Source organism: Anolis carolinensis, chromosome 4 (genome assembly GCF_035594765.1).
Source record: "Anolis carolinensis isolate JA03-04 chromosome 4, rAnoCar3.1.pri, whole genome shotgun sequence".
Taxonomy (NCBI): Eukaryota; Metazoa; Chordata; class Lepidosauria; order Squamata; family Dactyloidae; genus Anolis; species Anolis carolinensis.
The window spans coordinates 113,235,713-113,254,520 of NC_085844.1; the positions used below are offsets into that span (position 1 = coordinate 113,235,713).

Sequence of the window (18,808 nt, forward strand, 5' to 3'; positions counted from 1 at the left end):
TTAAATGCAATTTCCTGCTTCTTGGCAGGGGGTTGGACTGGATGGTCCATGAGATCTCTCCCAACTCTATGATTCTATGATTCTAAGCAGTTGACAAAGTGGAGCTTTGGGCAAGTTGGTGTAGTGTGTGCATTCATTCAGTCAGCTGTTGACTTATTATGACTATTATGGGGCCGGGCTATGGCGCAGCTGGCTAGTAACCAGCTGCTATAAATCACTACTGACCGAGAGGTCATGAGTTCGAAGCCCGGGTCGGGTTAAGCCTCCGACCATTAATAGCCCTGGCTTGCTGTTGACCTATGCAGCCCCGAAAGACAGTTGCACCTGTCAATTAGGGAAATTTAGGGACGCTTTATGCGGGAGGCTAATTTACAACACCATAAAACTGCCAGCAAAACACGAGGAAAGGAATGCGGAAGTACAGCCACTACTGGACGGTGAAGCAACAGCTCCCCCTGTGGCCGGAATCGTGAAGCTGGAAAAATGTTAAAAATGCCTCTGAGTCTGTCTAATGTATGTTGTTTGTCTGTTGGCATTGAATGTTTGCCATATATGTGTTCATTGTAATCCGCCCTGAGTCCCCTTCGGGGTGAGAAGGGCGGAATATAAATACTGTAAATAAATAAATAATAAATATTAATTTCATAGGATTTTTTAAGATAAGGCATACTTGGAGGTGTTTTTACCAGTTCCTACTCTGAAATCTAGTGTACAACACTTGATATTTATTGTTTGCTCCCAATCAACGTACTAACCTGGGCTGACCCTGCTTAGTTTTCAAGATCAAGCACAAGCTGGTACCTTTAATATATTTAGGTAGGGACCACTTTTTTATGGACTAATTTCATATCTGATGAAAGCTCTGCACTTGATATTCACGAAGCATTAGTGACATCTATTTATATTCTGCTTTTCTCCCACAAAGGGACCCAAAGCGGCTTCCAGCTTGTTATAATGCAATTAAATGCAAAATAAAACCAACAACAATCAACAACAAATGCAGTATAAAACCCACAACAATCAATAATAAGCAATTAGTAAAACATAAATAGAATTCTACAGTTGGAAGAGACCTTGTAGGCCATCCAGTCCAATCCCATTCGGCCAAGAAGCAGGAAAATCGCATTCAAAGCACCTCCAACAGATGGCCCTCCAGCCTCTGCTTAAAAGCCTCCAAAGTAGAAGCCTTCATCACACTCCAGGGCAGAGAGTTCCGCTGCTGAACAGCTCTCACAGTGAGGAAGTTCTTTCTAATGTTCAGGTGGAATCCCCTTTCCTGCAGTTTGAAGCCATTGTTCCGCATCCTAGTCTGCAGGGCAGCAGAAAACAAGCTTGCTCCCTCCTCCCTATGATTTCTCCTATACATGGCTATCATGTCTCCTCTCAGCCCTCTCTTCTGCAGGCTAAACATGCCCAGCTCTTTAAGCCGCTCCTCATAGGGCTTTTTCTCCAGACCCTTGATCATTTTACTTGCCCTCTGGACACTTTCCATTTTGTTAACATTTCTCTTCAATTGTGGTGCTCAGAATTGGACACAGTATTCCTTGGTTTGACCAAGGCAGCATGGAGTAGAATAGCATGACTTCCCTGGAATATCAGAATAGCATGACTTCCCTGGATCTAGATACTCCTATTGATACAGGCCAAAATCCCATTGGATTTTTAAGGCACTGCCACAGTGTTGGCTCATGTTTAACTTGTCCACGAGGGCTCCAAGATCCATTTTGTAACAACTGGTACTTGCTCTTATAATTGAAATACACTACCACATTGTACAGACTTTCAGAATGAAAATTGGATTTATTCCAGGGATTGTTATTTTCATCTTAAAAGCTTAAAAAGGATGAAAGTATGTAAAGTCTGTGTTGCAACATCTGTAGAGAATAGTGTAAATGAGGCATGGGCAAACTTTGGCCCTCCAGTTGTTTTGGACTTCAACTCCCACAATTCCTAATAGCCGAAACACTTGGAGGGCCAAAGTTTGCCCACACGTGGTGTTGATCTTCAAGTCTTCAAATCTTAGTTCAAGGTAACAAGTCTAGCTGTTTTATACCTTCAGTTTTCCCATCTGTGAAATGGTAATGTGGTCCTCATAAAGGTCGCAAGATAAGCTTCTCACTAAAGGTGATTTGTAGTGTTCCACTCAGCGCCCACCCAGGCTCCCACAAAACTCCCACTGGCTCCCACAAAACCTCCTAATCCTGGCTCTAAGAATTACAAAAAAATTAAAACCAGGACAGTAAATAAAGAATAACAATTTGAAAACAGGTGAATTGCAGACAGGAAACAATCAGGGCCAGCTAACTCCTCCCAACAAAATATTCCACCAAGCAGGAATCAGCCAGGGTTCAAAGCTACAAGAAAAGTCCACAACAGTCCCATATACAGTAGCGTCTCACTTATCCAACATAAACTGGCCGGCAGAACGTTGGATAAGTGAATATATTGGATAATAAGGAGGGATTAAGGAAAAGCCTATTACACATCAAATTAGGTTATAATTTTACAAATTAAGCACCAAAATATCATGCTTTACAACAAATGGATAGAAAAAGCATTTCAGTACACGATAATGTTATGTAATAATACTGTATTTACGAATTTAGCACCAAAATATTACGATTTATTGAAAACATTGACTACAAAAATGCGTTGGATAATCCAGAATGTTGGATAAGCGAGTGTTGGATAAGTGAGACTCTACTGTAATTGATTCCACTATCACACAGAATAAAAACATTATTCCTAATACAGTAGAGTCTCACTTATCCAACATAAACGGGCCGGCAGAATGTTGGATAAGCGAATATGTTGGATAATAAGGACGCATTAAGGAAAAGCCTATTAAACATCAAATTAGGTTATGATTTTACAAATGAAGCACCAAAACATCATGTTAGACAACAAATTTGGCAAAAAAAGTAGTTCAATACGCAGTAATACTATGTAGTAATTACTGTATTTATGAATTTTGCACCAAAATATCACGATATATTGAAAACATTGACTACAAAAATGCGTTGGATAATCCAGAACGTTGGATAAGCGAGTGTTGGATAAGTGAGACTCTACTGTAATTGTTTATTTTGGAATTGTGTGTTGTTAACATCGAATTGTTGCCTGTTGAGTCCTTTTCAGGGTGAGAAGGGCAGGGTACAAATATGGGAAATAAATAGAAGGAGCCCCAAGGGCCATCCAGTCCAACCCCTTCTGCCAGACAGGAAGGCCCACCCAATCCCTCCTAACAGATGTCCATCCCTTTTGACACATCCAACCTCTGCCTAGAAGCCTCCAGAGAAGAAAACTCCCACACACTTTCTTTGAAAATCTCACAATCTTGGTGAATGAAGGGGATGCTGTGGGTGCAGCACATCTTGATTTCAGGAAGGCCTTTGGGAAGGTTCCCCAAGACACACAGAAGCCAGTAGAATGTGGGCGAGACAGTGCTCCTGTCAGGTAGATCAGGAATTGTTTCACAGGCCAAAGCCAGAGGATGCTTCTGTCCAGTGGCTCCTCTTTCTTCATCCTGGAGAGAAGGGACCAGTGGGGCACCATCAAGAGGGTCCTGTCCTGGGCCTTTAAGGCTATGCATCGTCTTCAGTGAGGACTTGGATGATGGAATCCATGTGAAAAGGACTTAGGAGTTTTAATAGACCGCAAACTGAACACGAGTCAAGGGTGTGATGCAGCAGCTTAAAAAGCCCATGCGATTCTAGGTTGCATCAATAGAAGCATAGTGTTGAGATGGAGGGAAGTCCTAGTCCTAACATGCTATGCTAGATATATATATATATATATATATATATATATATATATATATAGAGAGAGAGAGAGAGAGAGAGAGAGAGAGAGAGTAAAGGTAAAGGTTTTCCCCTGACGTTAAGTCCAGTCATGTCTGACTCTGGGGGTTGGTGCTCATCTCTATTTCTAAGGCGAAGAGCCGGCGTTGTCAATAGACACCTCCAGGGTCATGTGGCCGGCATGACTGCATGGAGCACCGTTACCTTCCCGCGGGAGCGGTACCTATTGATCTACTCACATAGGCATGTTTTCGAACTGCTAGGTTGGCAGGAGCTGGAGCTAACAGCGGCCGCTCACGCCGCTCCCGGGGCTTGAACCTGGGACCTTTCGGTCTCCAGCTCAGTGCTTTTACACACTCTGCCACCGGGGCTCCTATATATATATATATATATATACACACACACACACACACAATATAATTTACAATAATATATAATAATTATAACATATTGTATATACATATAATATTCATAATATTATATTGTAATACGATATAATACTAATAATACAATATAATAATATTAATTATATATTATATTTTACATGTAATATTACTAATAATATTACAATATATAGATAGAGTACAATATAGTAATTTATTGCCAGTATTGTACTATGTTAATAATATAATATTGTATGTAAATTTAATTTGTAAGCCGCTCTGAGTCCCCTTCGGGGTGAGAAGGGCGGCATATAAATGTAGCAAATAAATAAATAAATAAATAATACAGTAGAGTCTCACTTATCCAACATAAACGGGCTGGCAGAACGTTGGATAAACAAATATATTGGATAATAAGGAGGGGTTAAGGAAAAGCCTTTTAAACATCAAATTAGGTTATGATTTTACAAATTAAGCACCAAAACATCATGTTATACAACAAATTTGACAGAAAAAGTAGTTCAATATGCAGTAATGCTATGTAGTAATTACTGTATTTACGAATTTAGCACCAAAATATCACGATGTATTGAAAACATTGACTACAAAAATGCGTTGGATAATCCAGAACATTGGATAAATGAGACTCTACTGTAGTCTCACTTTGCTTTGCTTTGCTCAGACTTCTTCACTTGGAATAACCCTGTGTCCAGTTCTGAGCAAAGCAATTCAAGAAGGCTGTTGACAAATCCTAGCAGCCTCTGGCAGTGTAGTCAATGGGGAAGAATGCTGGGGGTGACAGTCCAAACTTTACTGGGGATTCCAGTTCTTAGAAACAGAGGGGGGTGGAAAGAGGGAGATTGACGCAGAGAAGCCCTTCTTTGGTGGAACCTTGAGTTTCCCTTTCTTTCTTTGCAGTTTCTGGGGAGAGAGAAGCTCCCCTGGGAGGCTAGCAGCCTTCAGGCGGAGCGTAAGAACCAGACCTCAGAGAGTGCAGAGAGGTACCTCCTATTCATGTTTTGGGGGGAAGGCCAGGCTGGGGGTTGGGGTTTTTGGGGCCCAGAGATCTGGAGGGGGGCATCCCAGGACGCCGCCTTCTTCCCAGGGGCTGGCAAGGGCCTTGGGATGGGGCTGGCCTTGGGAATGGAAGGGAGAAGGCGGCCAGGGATCTCAAACTCTTCTTCTTTCCCTTGTCCTTCTAGCAGCTTCCTCTCGGAGCAAATCCTGACTTCACCAAAGGACAAACAACCCATAGAGTTGGTGAGTGAAAGAAGGGGGCTGGAAAGGGAAGAGCTTGCCTTTCTCCTTCCTTCGGGAGATGGGTTCTTGCTCAGAGCATCCACTTCTCTCTTCTTTCTCCTCAACAGGGTTCAAAGGAAGTTGGGATCCCTTCGGAGGTCCTGGAGGAGGGGGCGGCCCGGGCCCTCGATACAGAGAGGTAGGTCCTTCCCATGGCAGGCGGAGGTCCCCTCTACCCCCCAAGTGAGGCCAAGGGGGCCTCGCATGCAGCCCTATTCCAGGGGATTTGGTGGGCTCCACCTGAGAGATAGGAGAGAACTTCTTCTGACCTTGCTTTCTTGTCTCTCTCCTTGCAGTGTCCATGAGCCCCCTCTGAAGACATCGACGGTAAGAGAGGGAAGAGGGTGATCAAAACGGGGGGGGGGGCTGCTTCCTCTCCATCCCCACACCTCTTTTCCTCTCCCCACCACACCTTTTATTGTGGTAATCTCTGAGCCGTTAGACTCAATTTATCCCTCTCTGGGGGAGATTCCACCAAAAGTGTAGCAGAGTAGCAAAAGCAGACTTTCAAAAACAGCAGATACTTACACGCGGTGAGCAAAGAGAAGCCTTTTTCTGTTAGGATGGCTATCGATTGCAGAGGCTCAGTAAAAGTTCAAAAAACATTTATTCAGGTAAAAAGAATTCCATTGTAGATAGAAAGGTTTGGGAGCTGTCTAGCTTTCTAGACTAGTTTCTAAGGAAAAATAAGAAAGGAAAAATAACAAACATCTAGATAGTCACATCTTGCCTAGAGGGACAGCAAGATGCTGCTATTAGCTTGAAGAACAAAGAGAGAAGAAACTGAACCAAAATGGTTCCGAACTCATGGTCCAGTTTATTGGGGCCATAAAACATTCTGAACCAATGAGAAGTTAGTGTCCCTGAAGATTCACATTTCTACTAACATCAAAGTAAGGGATGTGAGGTAAACAGGATAGAAAGAGGGGAAACACAGTAGAGCCTATCTGGGCATGCTTTGGAAACAGGGAAAGGATTCCCTCAATCTAGTCCTATCATCTATCTGACTACATCTAGACTTGAGTGGTCCAGGGTGATTCCCAACTCCTACTCTAGTCTTCCTCCCCTGGGCTGTCTTCCCATTCCTTCCCTTTTGGCCCCACACCCATGAGGGAAGGGGGCAGCCCCAATTTCACTCCTCTTCTCCCTTGTCTTTTACAGGACTCCGAAGCGGCAACGCTGGCTGACATCCCCAGCCTGGAGGATGAGGTGTGGGACCCTCTCCCCAGTACAAGCAGGTGCGTTGCCCTTCACCAGGAGGGGTGACCATTGCCCCCCTTCTTGTCTTACCAGGTCTCACCTCTTGTGCCTCTCTTCCAGCTCCGTAGGACCCGGCGAAGATGAAGATCCTGCCCTGCACCCGAGGAGATGGTCCTCCCTGGACCCAGAACAGGTAAAGCTTAGAGTTCCTCCTGGCGAGGCCTGCAGCCACCACCAAGGAGGCATCGCCCAACGCCTTTCTCAGGATGCCCCATCGACCTTCTAGATGGCAGGTTTGTCGAGAGATGTCCAGCCTTCAGGTAGGCTGCTCTTCTCAACTCCTGCCATTCCCCAGTGGTCTCTTTGGCCACTGGAAAGGTATGTAGGGACCCCAATGCCCAGTTCCTTCCAGCAAGCATCACACACGCATTCACCTGCCACTGCTCTCCCTGCACTTTTGGCCCAGGAGCCTTTCCATGGCTGCCAGGTGCCATTGTTTCTCTTCTTCTTTTTTCTTCACAGGCAAAACAACACCTACACCATCTTTGCCTGCTGGTCTGCAGTTCCTCCTCTGCAGAGGTCACGCAGGCAGTGGATTACGTGGCCCGAAAACATCTAAAGATGGCCACGGACCACTTTCTGGAGTCCGGCGGGAGGTAAGGGAGCTGGGCCTGGGGGTGCCACTCCCCTATTCCCAGGGGGCCCTGAGTGGTCTCCCCATAGGGTTGGAGCCAAGGCTGACCCTGACCTTGGCTCCCTCTTCCCTTTCTTCATTCACAGGGCATGTGGTGAATTAGTAAGCGCCGTACTCAATTCACCATATTGTTGCCTGGAAGCGGCGCTGGACCTGTTCCTGGCCAAGGTAAAGGAGGGACCTTGGCTGGCCCAGGAGGGCGAGGAACAGGGCAGCCCTACTTTTGATGCGGTCACGGTAAGGACCTCCCCACCTGCACCCTGTTTTTAGGGGGCTGGGGAAGGAGAACGGGGCCCCCTCTTTCTTGACCTTTCCTTGCATTTGAGCCTCCTTCTTTCTCTCCACAGGCAAGAGCGACGCGGGCCATCGGCGGGATCGTCAGACACATCAGGGACAGCACGCGCCTGGAGGGGTGGTTCCTGGAGCTTCTGCTCGCCTTGGTGACCAACTTCATCGAGGTCACAAGGCCTGGGTTGGAGGCACCCAGCAGGAACCGGAGCAACAGCTACGTTCCTCCAGAGTAAGGAGAGGGTGGGGAGGAAGGGTCTGCGGGACTCCCAGCCCTTTTGGGGGGCTGAAGGGGGACTCAGACCCTTCACTAGTAAGTAAGCCTTTTTCTTTCTTTCTTTTTCAGAGAACTGGCGAATATCATCATCGTGCTAGTGAAGAGGGTGTCACCGAAGTCCTTCAACAGGACCTCCGAGTGGATGCTAGAAGACGACCCAAGCATCTGCCCTGAGGGGATAGCCCTCCAGTTGCGGTAAGGAGCTAAGGGCTGATGGAGGTTCAGGGAGGAAGCCCAGCTTGTTCTCTCTGGCTGGGTTCCCTCACAGGGGTCTTTCTTGTCTTCCAGGAGCCTCCTCAAGTCCTCCTCCTCCCTAGTCCAGCACCTGCATTCCATCTGGGAGAAAGAAGCGCCGCTGGAGCATTCGGCCGGCGTGGTGGCCTTCTACGTCCAGGTGAGAAGGGTTGTTCAGCCAGGGTTATGGGTTGGAAGGGGCCTTAGGGCAAGGCTGGGGAGACAAGGAGAGGAGAGGCAGTGCTTCCCTTCCTAGCTCCAGCCCTTCATGCTTCTCTTCTTGTCTTTCAGCTGCTGAAGATCGGCCAGCGCCCACACTCCTCGGAGAAGACCTGGGCACTGCTGACGGCCTGGCTTCAACATCACAGCCTGGCCGTCCAACATCAGAGCAGGCAGGGCCTTCTCCTGCTCTGCGAGACATACTGGGAGGTAAGCCAGGCAGAGCCCAGGCTCTACGCACCAGAGAGAGGCTCTTGTGATCATAGGAAGGACCTTCCCCAAACAAGGGGGAAGGCCTATGGTCGGGAGTTCTCTGCATTGAATGTATCCTCCTTTCTCTCTCTTTTCAGACCATGGGCCTTCAGGAACTCCTAGACGGCATCATCGGCGGAATGCAATCACCGCACACTAACATCGCCATGGAGTTCCTGAACCTGGCTGGCCAGCTGGAGCCCCTGCTGCATATTGAAGACCAGGCCCTTGCGAAGGTTCACCTAACTGCCACATGCCGCCGCCTCTTCCACCATGTGAGTCTTAACCCCTGGGCCTTTTTGGGGAGGGCGCTGGCTCCCCCCTCTCCCCAAGCCCTGAGAAGGGGCTTCATGCGAAGAAACAGGGAGTATAGGGTCTCCTTTTCCTTCTCCCTTTTAGGAGGCGGCCAACATCCGAACGGCAGCCCTCGAATGCTTCCGGCATTTCATCTGGCGCCCGGGACATCCTCTTCAGGAGCGTCAAACCATCAGTGACCTCCTGGTGGTGCTGATGCATGTGGAGGATGAGGATGAGGAGGTGGCCAAGGTAGGCGGGAGGGAGGCCCAGTGCTGGGGCTCAGGAGGGAGGGAAGGTAGGAAGGAAAGTGGAACTGACTCAGCTTTCTTCTTTTCTTTGCAGACTGCGAGGGAGACCCTCAGGGAGGCGGCGGACGTCCTGAATTGGCACCTGAAGGACAGCGTTCTGGCGGAGGACACCTTCAGCTTGCAGGAGCTGCTGCATAAGATCTCCAAGCGCCTGGTGAGTGCCCACCCTGAGGCATGGGAGTCAAGGGTCCTTATGCCCGGTGGGCAGAAGGAGCCCCCTTTTTGACCCCTGTCTCTTCTCTAGATCCATCATTGCCGCCCCAGGAAAGAGTTGGAGGAACAGGTGTATGGCTGCCTCCGTATCTTTAAAAGCCAACGTCCATCGGCTAGAAAGGTGGCAGCCATGTTAGTCGGTAAGGAACTGGGAGGGTCTTGGCCCCCTTTGTGCCCACTCCTGGCCTCCAGATCCGCCTTTGGGGCAGCAGGAGGGGCCTCTTCCCCCCTTCTGGGGATCCTGAGCCTCTTTGGGGAGAACAAAGTTCAGGTTCCCCTTCCTCCCCCTGGGCCCTCTGGGTCTTCCCCTTCCTTGGGTCTAGTGTGGGGGTCTTTGCTCATGGAAGTGGTCCCTCTCTTCTCTCCAGGCCACATTCTGCACAAGAACTACAAGATGTGTGCCGACAGGAACCTCTACACCTACCACGCCTGTAAGTGGGGCCTGAGAGGCACTGGGCCTTGGGGAGAGAGCCTCCCGGGGGGTCCATGGGCCACCCCTCACCTGCTAACCTGCCTTTCCTCCTCCTTTCCTCTCTTCCTTCCAGGGCTGATCAACCTCCTTGAAGACCGTGACCCTGAAGTCAGGCGAGTTGGCAGGGAGACTAAGACCATCCTTGCCAGGGTCACTGCCCTACACCACCGACACGGGCTGCGGGCTGCTCTTCGGCGCTTGGCGGCTCCCTGCAGGCGGGAGAGGTACCCCCCAGAGTACGCCAAGAGGCCACCCGCCTGATGGACTGGTAAGAGAGGGAGGGAGGAAAAGAAGGAGGAGGGAGGAAGGGAGGGGGAAGAGGAAATGGAGGAAGGAGGGAAAAGAGGAAGCAATGGGGAAGGGAGGGAGGAGGTAAGAAGGGTTGTAGGAGGAATAGAGGGAGAGAAGGAAGGGAGGATGGAGAAAGGAAGGAGGGAGTGAGGGAGGAAATGGGGAGAGGGAGGGAGGGTGGAAAAAAAGAGAGAAGGAAGGAAGGAGGGAGAAAGGGAAGGAGGGAGGGTTAGTGGGACTGATGGAAGGAAGGGAGGGAGGAAGGAAGGGAGGAAGGAAGGAAGGATGGAAGGAAGGAAAGGAAAGAAAGAAAGAAAGCAAGAAGGAAAGGAAGGAAGGAAGGAAGGAAGGAAGGAAGGAAGGAAGGAAGGAAGGAAGGAAGAAAGGAAGAGAAAGAAGGAAAGGAGGAAGGAAGGAAAGGAGGAAAGAAAGAAAAGGAAAGAAAGAAGGAAGGAAAGAAGGAAGGAAGGAAGGAAGGAAGAAAGAAGGAAGGAAAGAAAAAAGAATGAAGGAAAGAAAGGAAGAAAGAAAGAAAGAAAAAAGAATGAAGGAAAGGAAGGAAGGAAGGAAGAGAAAGAAGGAAAGGAGGAAGGAAAGGAGGAAAGAAAGAAAGAAAGAAAAGGAAAGAAAGAAGGAAGGAAAGAAGGAAGAAAAAAGAAGAAAAAAAGAAGGAAGGAAAGAAAAAAGAACGAAGGAAAGAAAAGGAAAGAAAGAAGGAAGGAAAGAAGGAAGGAAAAAAGAAGAAAAGAAGAAGGAAAGAAAGAAAAAAGAATGAAGGAAAGAAAGAAAGGAAGAAAGAAAGCAAGAAAGAAAGAAAGAAAGAAAGAAAGAAAGAAAGAGAAAGAAGGAAAGGAGGAAAGAAAGAAAGAAAGAAAGAAAGAAAGGAAAGAAAGAAAAGAAAGAAGGAAGGAAGGAAAGAAGGAAGGAAAAAAAGAAGAAAAAAGAAGGAAAGAAAGAAAAAAGAATGAAGGAAAGGAAGGAAGGAAGGAAGGAAGGAAGGAAGGAAGGAAGGAAGAAAAAGAAAGAAGGAAAGGAGGAAGGAAGGAAGGAAAGGAAGAAAGGAAGAAAGAAAGAAAGAAGGAAAGAAGGAAGGAAAGAAAGAAAAAAAGAATGAAGGAAAGAAGGAAAGGAAAGAAAAGAAAAGAAAGAAAAGAAGGAAAGGAAAGGAAGGAAGGAAGGAAGGAAGGAAAGGAAGGAAAGGAAAGAAAGAAAAGAAGGAAAGGAAGGGAGGAAAGGAAGAAAGGAAAGGAAAGGAAAGAAAAGAAGGAAAGGAAAGGAAAGGAAAGGAAAGGAAAGGAAAGGAAAGGAAAGGAAAGGAAAGGAAAGGAAAGGAAGGAAGGAAGGAAAGGAAAGGAAGAAAAGAAGGAACGGAAGAAACGAAGGAAAGGAAGGAAGGAAAGGAAGAAAGGAGAGGAAAGGAAAGGAAAGGAAAGGAAGAAAGGAGCTCAGTCAACAGTATTAGGTCTGATCTGCCTGGAGTGTAGAGACTCCAAGCGCACACGGAAACACAGGCAGCGGAGACTCTTAGGGCAGAGAGGAGAGAAGAGAAGAGAGGGGAGAAGAGAAGAGAGGGGAGCAGGGGAGCCAAGGGAGGTGCGCCTTGGGGTCTCCTTCAGCTGAGGCCCAAAGAGAGGCACCAGTAGAAGGAGACCCAAGCCCTGCTTTCTCTCCCTTTTGCAGGAACACCACGATCCCACGAGCGCCCGCCCGGAACACCTCCGCTCCAGCTGTGCCGCATCACCAAAGGGAAGTAGCGTTCAGGAGGTGGGAGTCTGCCCAGCCCTGGCCCAGGGAAGCCCTGCCCCCCCCACACACACACACACAGAGAAGCCCCGCTCCCATTCTGGGCCCCATTGTCACCCTGGGGCCCTTGGGAGCAGAGCAGAGCAGAGCAGAGCAGAGCAGAGAAGGAAGACCACCTAGGCCCCTCTGCTGTGCTCTGTTCTGTTCTTTTCTGTGTGGGATTTGGGGGCCTGGAGGGGAGGGGCCACCACCTGCACCCTGGGCCTTCCTCTTCCACCTGGGCTGGGCCCCTGCCTCCTTTGACCTACGCCCCCTCCCTGACCCCTCCCTCTCGGCCTGGGATGCCACCACCGCCCCCTCCCTCCCTCCCTTCTCCAAGGTGGCATCCCACCAAGGGCGCTTCTCCCTCCCTCTTGCCCACCCAGATGTGCCGCCCCTCCTCCCCTCCCTCCTCCTTCCCCCCCAAACAACCCCATTGCCCCCTCCTCTGTCCCCACCCCATCCAAAGGGTCAAGGGGAGGGGCAGGGGGTCTCAGCCCCTCCATCTGTCCAGGCATCTCGGGAGGCTCAGCTCCATTTGGGGAAAGGTGGCCATTTCTCCATCCATGGTGCTGTGTCTCCCGATGGGCTGAGATCCCCCTTGGGTTCCCCTTGCCCCCCCCCCCCCCGCCTCTCTGCTCACCTGGATTCACCCGGAAGGAGGCCTGGCTGCTGGGAGCCAATAAGGAGGAGGAGGAGGGGTGGCGGACTCTATTGACACCACTCTGCGCTTCTTGCAGGGCCACTCCAGATGGATGAAGAAAGGGACAGTGACCTTCGTGGGAACACCGAGGGACACACCATCAAAGGACCCTGGTCATCGAGGGACATGCCATCAAGGGACCCGGGCCCTGACCTTCGAGGGACCTTGACCACCGAGGGACAGTTGACATCAAAGGACCCTGGTCATCGAGGGACGTAACAACAAGGGTGCCGGGCCCTGACCTTCGAGGGACCGTGACCATCGAGGGACACGTAACATCCATGGACCCTGACTGGCGCCTGCAGGAAGAAGACAGAAGACAGGACTTCTTTATTTGTTTTATTGTTAAATTTTAAAATGTGTATGTACTTTTTTAAAAATGTGTATGTGCTGTTTTTAAAATGTGTATGTTTTTAATATATTTATTATTGTCTTGTGTGGGAGAGGATTCCACTCCCCTGTGAAAGCGCCGCTCTTCCCCTTTGGCTTCTAGGGCTGCCTCCTGTGAATCCAGGGCTGGCCGTGGAGGGAGGGAGGCCCAGGCCTCTCTTGCAGCGGAGGGTTCCCAAGGCCCTCCTCCCTCCTCTGCAAACCCCAGGACTCACAGCCCAGCGCCGGAGGGGAAGAGCCACCCTTGAGCAGCTCAGTGAAAGAAACCCCCCACTCTCGGTTTATTGTAATTTAAAATTATATCATTATATTATTTAATGTAGAATTAGAATAAATGTAATACTTTATTTTTAATTTAGCATTTTCCATATTATTTAATGTGTAATTAGAATAAATATAGCCTTTTCCTTTTAATTTAGCATTTTCCATATTATTTAATGTGTTATTAGAATAAATATAACCTTTTCCTTTTAATTTAGCATTTTCCATGAATTCCTTTGGGGAGGGAGACCCAAACTCAGGCCCCATCAACACTGACCCTTTCATGCAGGTTGAACTGCGTATGAGGCTGGGTTTATACTGCCTTCTATCCCAGGACCTGATCCCAGATTGTCTGCTTATTATGAGTCTGGGAAAAACAGATAGTCTGGGATCAGATCCTTGGATATATAGGGCAGTATAGATCCAACCTGAATATATTATACAGTTCAAACTGCATGAAATGACAGTGTAGATAAGGCTGTCGGCCCCATCTAAACTGCCATATAATCCTGCTTCAGAACGCATATTAACTGTATTTCAAAATGGATTATATGGCAGTTTAGACAAGGCCTAAGAAGAAGAAGGTAGAGAAGATGATAGTACTAAAGTGTAGGGGAGATCGACACTGTCCTATTTCACAGGATCTGATCCCAGATTATCTGCTTTAAACTGGATTATTTGAGTCTACACTGCCAAATAATCTGGGATCAGATCCTGGGGTAAGGGGCAGTGTGGAAGGGAATGTAGTTGGTGCAAATATAGTCCTGGGCTTACAGTGGGGGAAGGCCCAGGCTTCTCTGGCGGAGGGTTCCCAAGGCCCTCCTCCCTCCACTGCAAATCCTAGGACTTTCAGCTCAGCGTTGGAGAAGAACTGCCCTTGAACCGAACGATGAGAGTATCCCTTATGCTCTGTTTTTTGTAGTTTACCTTCTATGATTGTATCGTATAATGTTGTAGTATTTAATAGAATAAATGTACTGCTTTATTTTTAATTTGGTGCTTTCCTTGGATTCCTTTGGGGAGGAGGAGAGAAACCCAAATTATCAGAACATGTAACTCAGGTCCCACCTAGTCTGCCATATAATGCAGTTCAAACTGTATTATATGGTGAGTGTTGGCTCATATAATGCAATCTAACGCAGTTATATGAATCTACACTAACCATATAATACAGTTTGAACTGCATTAAATTGACAGCATAGGCGAGGCCTAAGAGGAAATGAAAATGCTAGTGTTTGGTTTATGCAAATATTTGTGTCATTACACTGTGTCATGTTAAGATCATTTTGTGACTGTGATGGCATGCTGTGTAAATAAAATCTGCATTTTTTAAGAAAAACTCTTTGTGTGTGTTTATAAATGTTTTTCTGGGGGAAACATTCCTTATGGAAATGCAAAACTGGGGGGAATAGCGAACCCTATCATAATGAATGACATCCTCCACGTTATTCTGACTTGTTACGATGGGCAGAATAGAAATATTTGTCCCTTGGAACATAGCCATACTCAGGGTGAATTATCTCTCTCTTTTTTTGGTCCCAAATAGAAGGACAAGGCAATGTCTTGGCAAGCGAGCCGGGATTTGCTGGATAGGGAATTAATCGATTGATCCCGGGTCACATTGGAAGCAGATGGAACTGAGAGAAAGCTGGGAAAGCCGCATGCAATTTCATCATTTGCGTATAGGTATATATATATCTGTTTATGAATGATGGAACAGCAAGCAGCTTTCCTGGTTTGTCCTCTCTAAATATCATTTTATATATCCACACACACATTGGGCATAGGCTTGCTCAAATAATTCGTTTCCCCCGTTACCCGTTATTAATTCGTTATTTTCGTTTGTTTTGAAGCAATATATTGCATTGGTTGTCCACACGTCTGGATATCGCGGTTTCGAATCGCGAGAGGCCGTTTTTCGTTATGTCGTCGTTTTTTTCGTTAGGAAAAAAAAGCTTTTGCAAATCACCCAAACTCCCACCATTCAGGCCCTTTCCTTTTGCCCCTCAGCAAAAGGGGCGTCACGGGCTCAGCCAATGGGAGGGGGCGAGGGGGAAGGAGGCCGAGGAGGAGGAGGAAGACGGAGGGGGGAAATGGCCGCCGCCGCCGCCGCCTCGCCTCAGCTCAGGCCTGGTGTCTCTCTGTGAGGCGGGAAGGTGGCGGATGGAGCCGGGAATGGAGAGACCGAGAGAGACAGAGAGGGGCCCGGCGGTGAGGTTTTGACGTCTGTGCGAAGCTAGGCAAGTGGGGTTTATATATCTGTGGAAGGTCCAGGGTGGGAGAAAGAACTCTTGTCTGTGGGAGGCAAGTGTGAATGTTGCAATTGGTCACCTTGATTAGCATTGAATAGCCTTGCAGCTTCAAAGCCTGGCTGCTTCCTACCTGGGGGAATCCTTTGTTGGGAGGTATTTGCTGGCCCTGATTGTTTCCTGTCTGGAATTCCCATTTTCTGGGTGTTGTTCTTTTACTGTCCTGATTTTAGCTTTTCTGTAGCTAAAAATGCATATAAAATTGATTCTATAGGGAGGATAAATGATTGGATTTCAACTCCTACAGCTTAGCTTTCTCTGCCAATAATGGTACCATATCAAACTAAACCTCCCAAGATTCTGTAGCAGTGAGCCATCTTGGATATTGTAAGGCATTTATTATTATTATTATTATTATTATTATTATTATTATTATTATTATTATTAGACCTTGCTCCCAGGAAGGTGCCTTCGCTGTGGCTCCCAACTTATCTATCTATCTACCTTTCCACATATTCTCCACATTGTGTGTATGTGTATGTATATTATATATACATGAGCCCCGATGGCGAAGTGTGTTAAAGCACTGAGCTGCTGAACTTGCAGACCGAAAGGTCTCAGGTTCAAATCCCGGGAGCAGAGTGAGTGCCCGCTGTTAGCTCCAGCTTCTGCCAACCTAGCAGCTTGAAAACATGCCAATGTGAGTAGATCAATAGGTACCGCTCTGGCGGGAAGGTAATGGCACTCCATGTAGTCATGCCGGCCACATGACCTTGGAGGTGTCTATGGACAACACTGGCTCTTGGGCTTAGAAATGGAGATGAGCACCAACCCCCAGAGTCAGACATGACTGAACTTAACGTCAAGGGATACCTTTACCTTTACCTATACACACACACACACACACACACACACACACACACACACACACATATGCAGGGACTATATATATATATATACACAGTATATATCACACACACACCAATTTAACAAAGTTTCAGCCACAAAAACAAAGTTTCTGAAGTAGAACAATGACTTTCACAGTAAAGACAACCCAATTTAACAGGAAATAAGACTTTCAAACCAGGAACAGATTTCTGCAATTATTAAAAAATGGTTTATTATAAAAGCTATGAAAATTCGCCAAAAATCAGAGGATAAGGGAAACGTTCCAAATTTTGGTGAGCTATCAGTGTTAAATGTGGTCTACCACTGTACCAAGTTTGAAGAAGATCACTCAAAAAATGAGGGCGGGAGAGTCCTGTAAAGTCCTCTCCCTCTGTGCTGTTTTTGGGAATTGCGCATGCGCGTCCGCCATTAACGAATTAATTTAGAAAATAACGAATTTTCGTTAATTTCAAAAAATTTTGGGGGCAAAATTCGGAAATACCTTCAAAAACGAAACGCTGCCCCCCTCTACTTTTGCAACGAGTTTAGAATCAAATTTTTTGTGGATCGATCAAGCCTAGTAAACAACATAAGGCTAACATGACACAGCTTAAGAATAAACATTACACAGTTCAGCAATAACTGTAACATTGCCTTCCCCTCTCCTTTCTCCTTGCTGGATGCTGCATGGCATCGGTCTCACCAATCGCCCCAAAAGGGGAAAGAGGACACTGCCCCCCAAAAAAATCCAAGGGGAGAACCAAAGCCAACGTTCTTTACATCTGAAAAAAAAATCACAGTCACAGAAAGGTCTGCAAAAATTAGCTCACCATTTACGTAAGACTAGCGTGGGAACCTGGCAATGCGCGGGTTATTTGAAAAAGGCATTACAGTAGAGTCTCACTTATCCAACATAAATGGGCCGGCAGAACATTGGATAAGCGAATATGTTGGATAATAAGGAGGGATTAAGGAAAAGCCTATTAAACATCAAATTAGCTTATGATTTTACAAATTAAGCACCAAAACATTATGTTATACAACAAATTTGACAGAAAAAGTAGCTCAATACACGGTAACATTATGTAGTAATTACTGTATTTACGAATTTAGCACCAAAATATTGCAATGTATTGAAAACACTGACTACATAAACATTGACTAGGTAAAGGTAATGTTAAGTCCAGTCATTACCAACTCTGGGGGTTGGTGCTCATCTCCATTTCTAAGCCGAAGAACCAGCATTGTCTGTAGACACCTCCAAGGTCATGTGGCCGGCATGACTGCTTGGGCACCGTTACCTTGCCGCCGGAGCGGTACCTATTGATCTACTCACATTGGCATGTTTTCGAACTGCTAGGTTGGCAGGAGCTGGAGCTAACAGCGGCCGCTCATGCTGCTCCCGGGGTTAGAACCTGCAGTAATGTTATGTTGTAATTACTGTATTTACAAATTTAGTACCAAAATATCATGATATATTGAAAACATTGACTACAAAAATGCCTTGGATAATCCAGCACCTTGGATAAGCGAGTCTTGGATAAGTGAGACTCTACTGTATTTGTCTTTGATTGTTAGGTATTCTCAGTTTGAAGTGGGTGAACTACAATTCCCAGAATTGTGGGTCAATCCTCCCCAAACCCTGACAGTATTCGAAGTTGGCCATTTTGGGTCTGTGTACCAAGTGTGGTCCAGATCTGTCGTTGGCTGGTCATCGCCTGGCTGCAGTGCTCTCTGGATGGGGGTGAAGTACTACAACTTCCAGAGTCCTGGGGCAATTGTCCCAAAATATCTGTCAGTATCCACAGCAGGCTATGTTGACTCTTTGTGCCAAGTTTGGTCCAGATCCGTCGTTGGCTGGGTTCAATGCTCTTTGTATGCAGGCGAACTACAACTCCCAAAATCAAGGCCCATTCCCACAAACCCCTGCAGTATGTTCAGTTGGTCATGCAGCTTCTCTGTGCGAAGTTTGGTCCCGGTCCATTGTCGGTGTGGGCCAGTGTCTCTGGATGCAGATAGAAATCAAGATAATTTAGCTCTAACCTTCTGACCAGCGAAGTCCTTTGTCTAAGACTGGAGCCTTCATCCAACCACAAAATGGCCGCCGATTCCGACTTTGCTGTGGAGAAATCTGGAGATTCCAGTGTCATTGCTGGCCTTGGCCCCCTTCTGCTCCAGGCAGCTCTTCTCTGAGGCAGACCCCACAGCCGTTCCCCCTTCAATAATAATAATAATAATAATAATAATAATAATAATAATTATTATTATTATTATTATTATTATTGGGTCAGATGATGACCCAAAATGC

The 18,808-nt window shown here is 47.0% G+C and overlaps 1 protein-coding gene across 3 annotated transcripts in view; it reads left to right on the top strand.

Moving 5' to 3' along the window:
* LOC134298209 (uncharacterized) overlaps nt 1-14,702 on the top strand; it is a 75,488-nt gene extending 60,786 nt beyond the window's left edge. For 2 of the 3 annotated variants that reach the window (XM_062977635.1, XM_062977633.1), the window contains 19 exons: nt 5,102-5,184; nt 5,386-5,443; nt 5,551-5,621; nt 5,779-5,809; nt 6,644-6,720; nt 6,803-6,875; nt 7,205-7,338; nt 7,463-7,613; nt 7,724-7,896; nt 8,011-8,136; nt 8,230-8,335; nt 8,467-8,604; nt 8,745-8,921; nt 9,046-9,192; nt 9,286-9,405; nt 9,496-9,604; nt 9,833-9,895; nt 10,010-10,204; nt 11,908-14,702. In XM_062977635.1, the coding sequence (XP_062833705.1) occupies nt 5,102-5,184; nt 5,386-5,443; nt 5,551-5,621; nt 5,779-5,809; nt 6,644-6,720; nt 6,803-6,875; nt 7,205-7,338; nt 7,463-7,613; nt 7,724-7,896; nt 8,011-8,136; nt 8,230-8,335; nt 8,467-8,604; nt 8,745-8,921; nt 9,046-9,192; nt 9,286-9,405; nt 9,496-9,604; nt 9,833-9,895; nt 10,010-10,197 (2,025 nt within the window). In that variant the 3' untranslated portion in view covers nt 10,198-10,204; nt 11,908-14,702. The remainder of the gene's footprint in view (nt 1-5,101; nt 5,185-5,385; nt 5,444-5,550; nt 5,622-5,778; nt 5,810-6,643; nt 6,721-6,802; nt 6,876-7,204; nt 7,339-7,462; nt 7,614-7,723; nt 7,897-8,010; nt 8,137-8,229; nt 8,336-8,466; nt 8,605-8,744; nt 8,922-9,045; nt 9,193-9,285; nt 9,406-9,495; nt 9,605-9,832; nt 9,896-10,009; nt 10,205-11,907) is intronic. The other variant, XM_062977634.1, reaches the window with a different exon arrangement.
* Nucleotides 14,703-18,808: the final 4,106 nt, after the last annotated feature.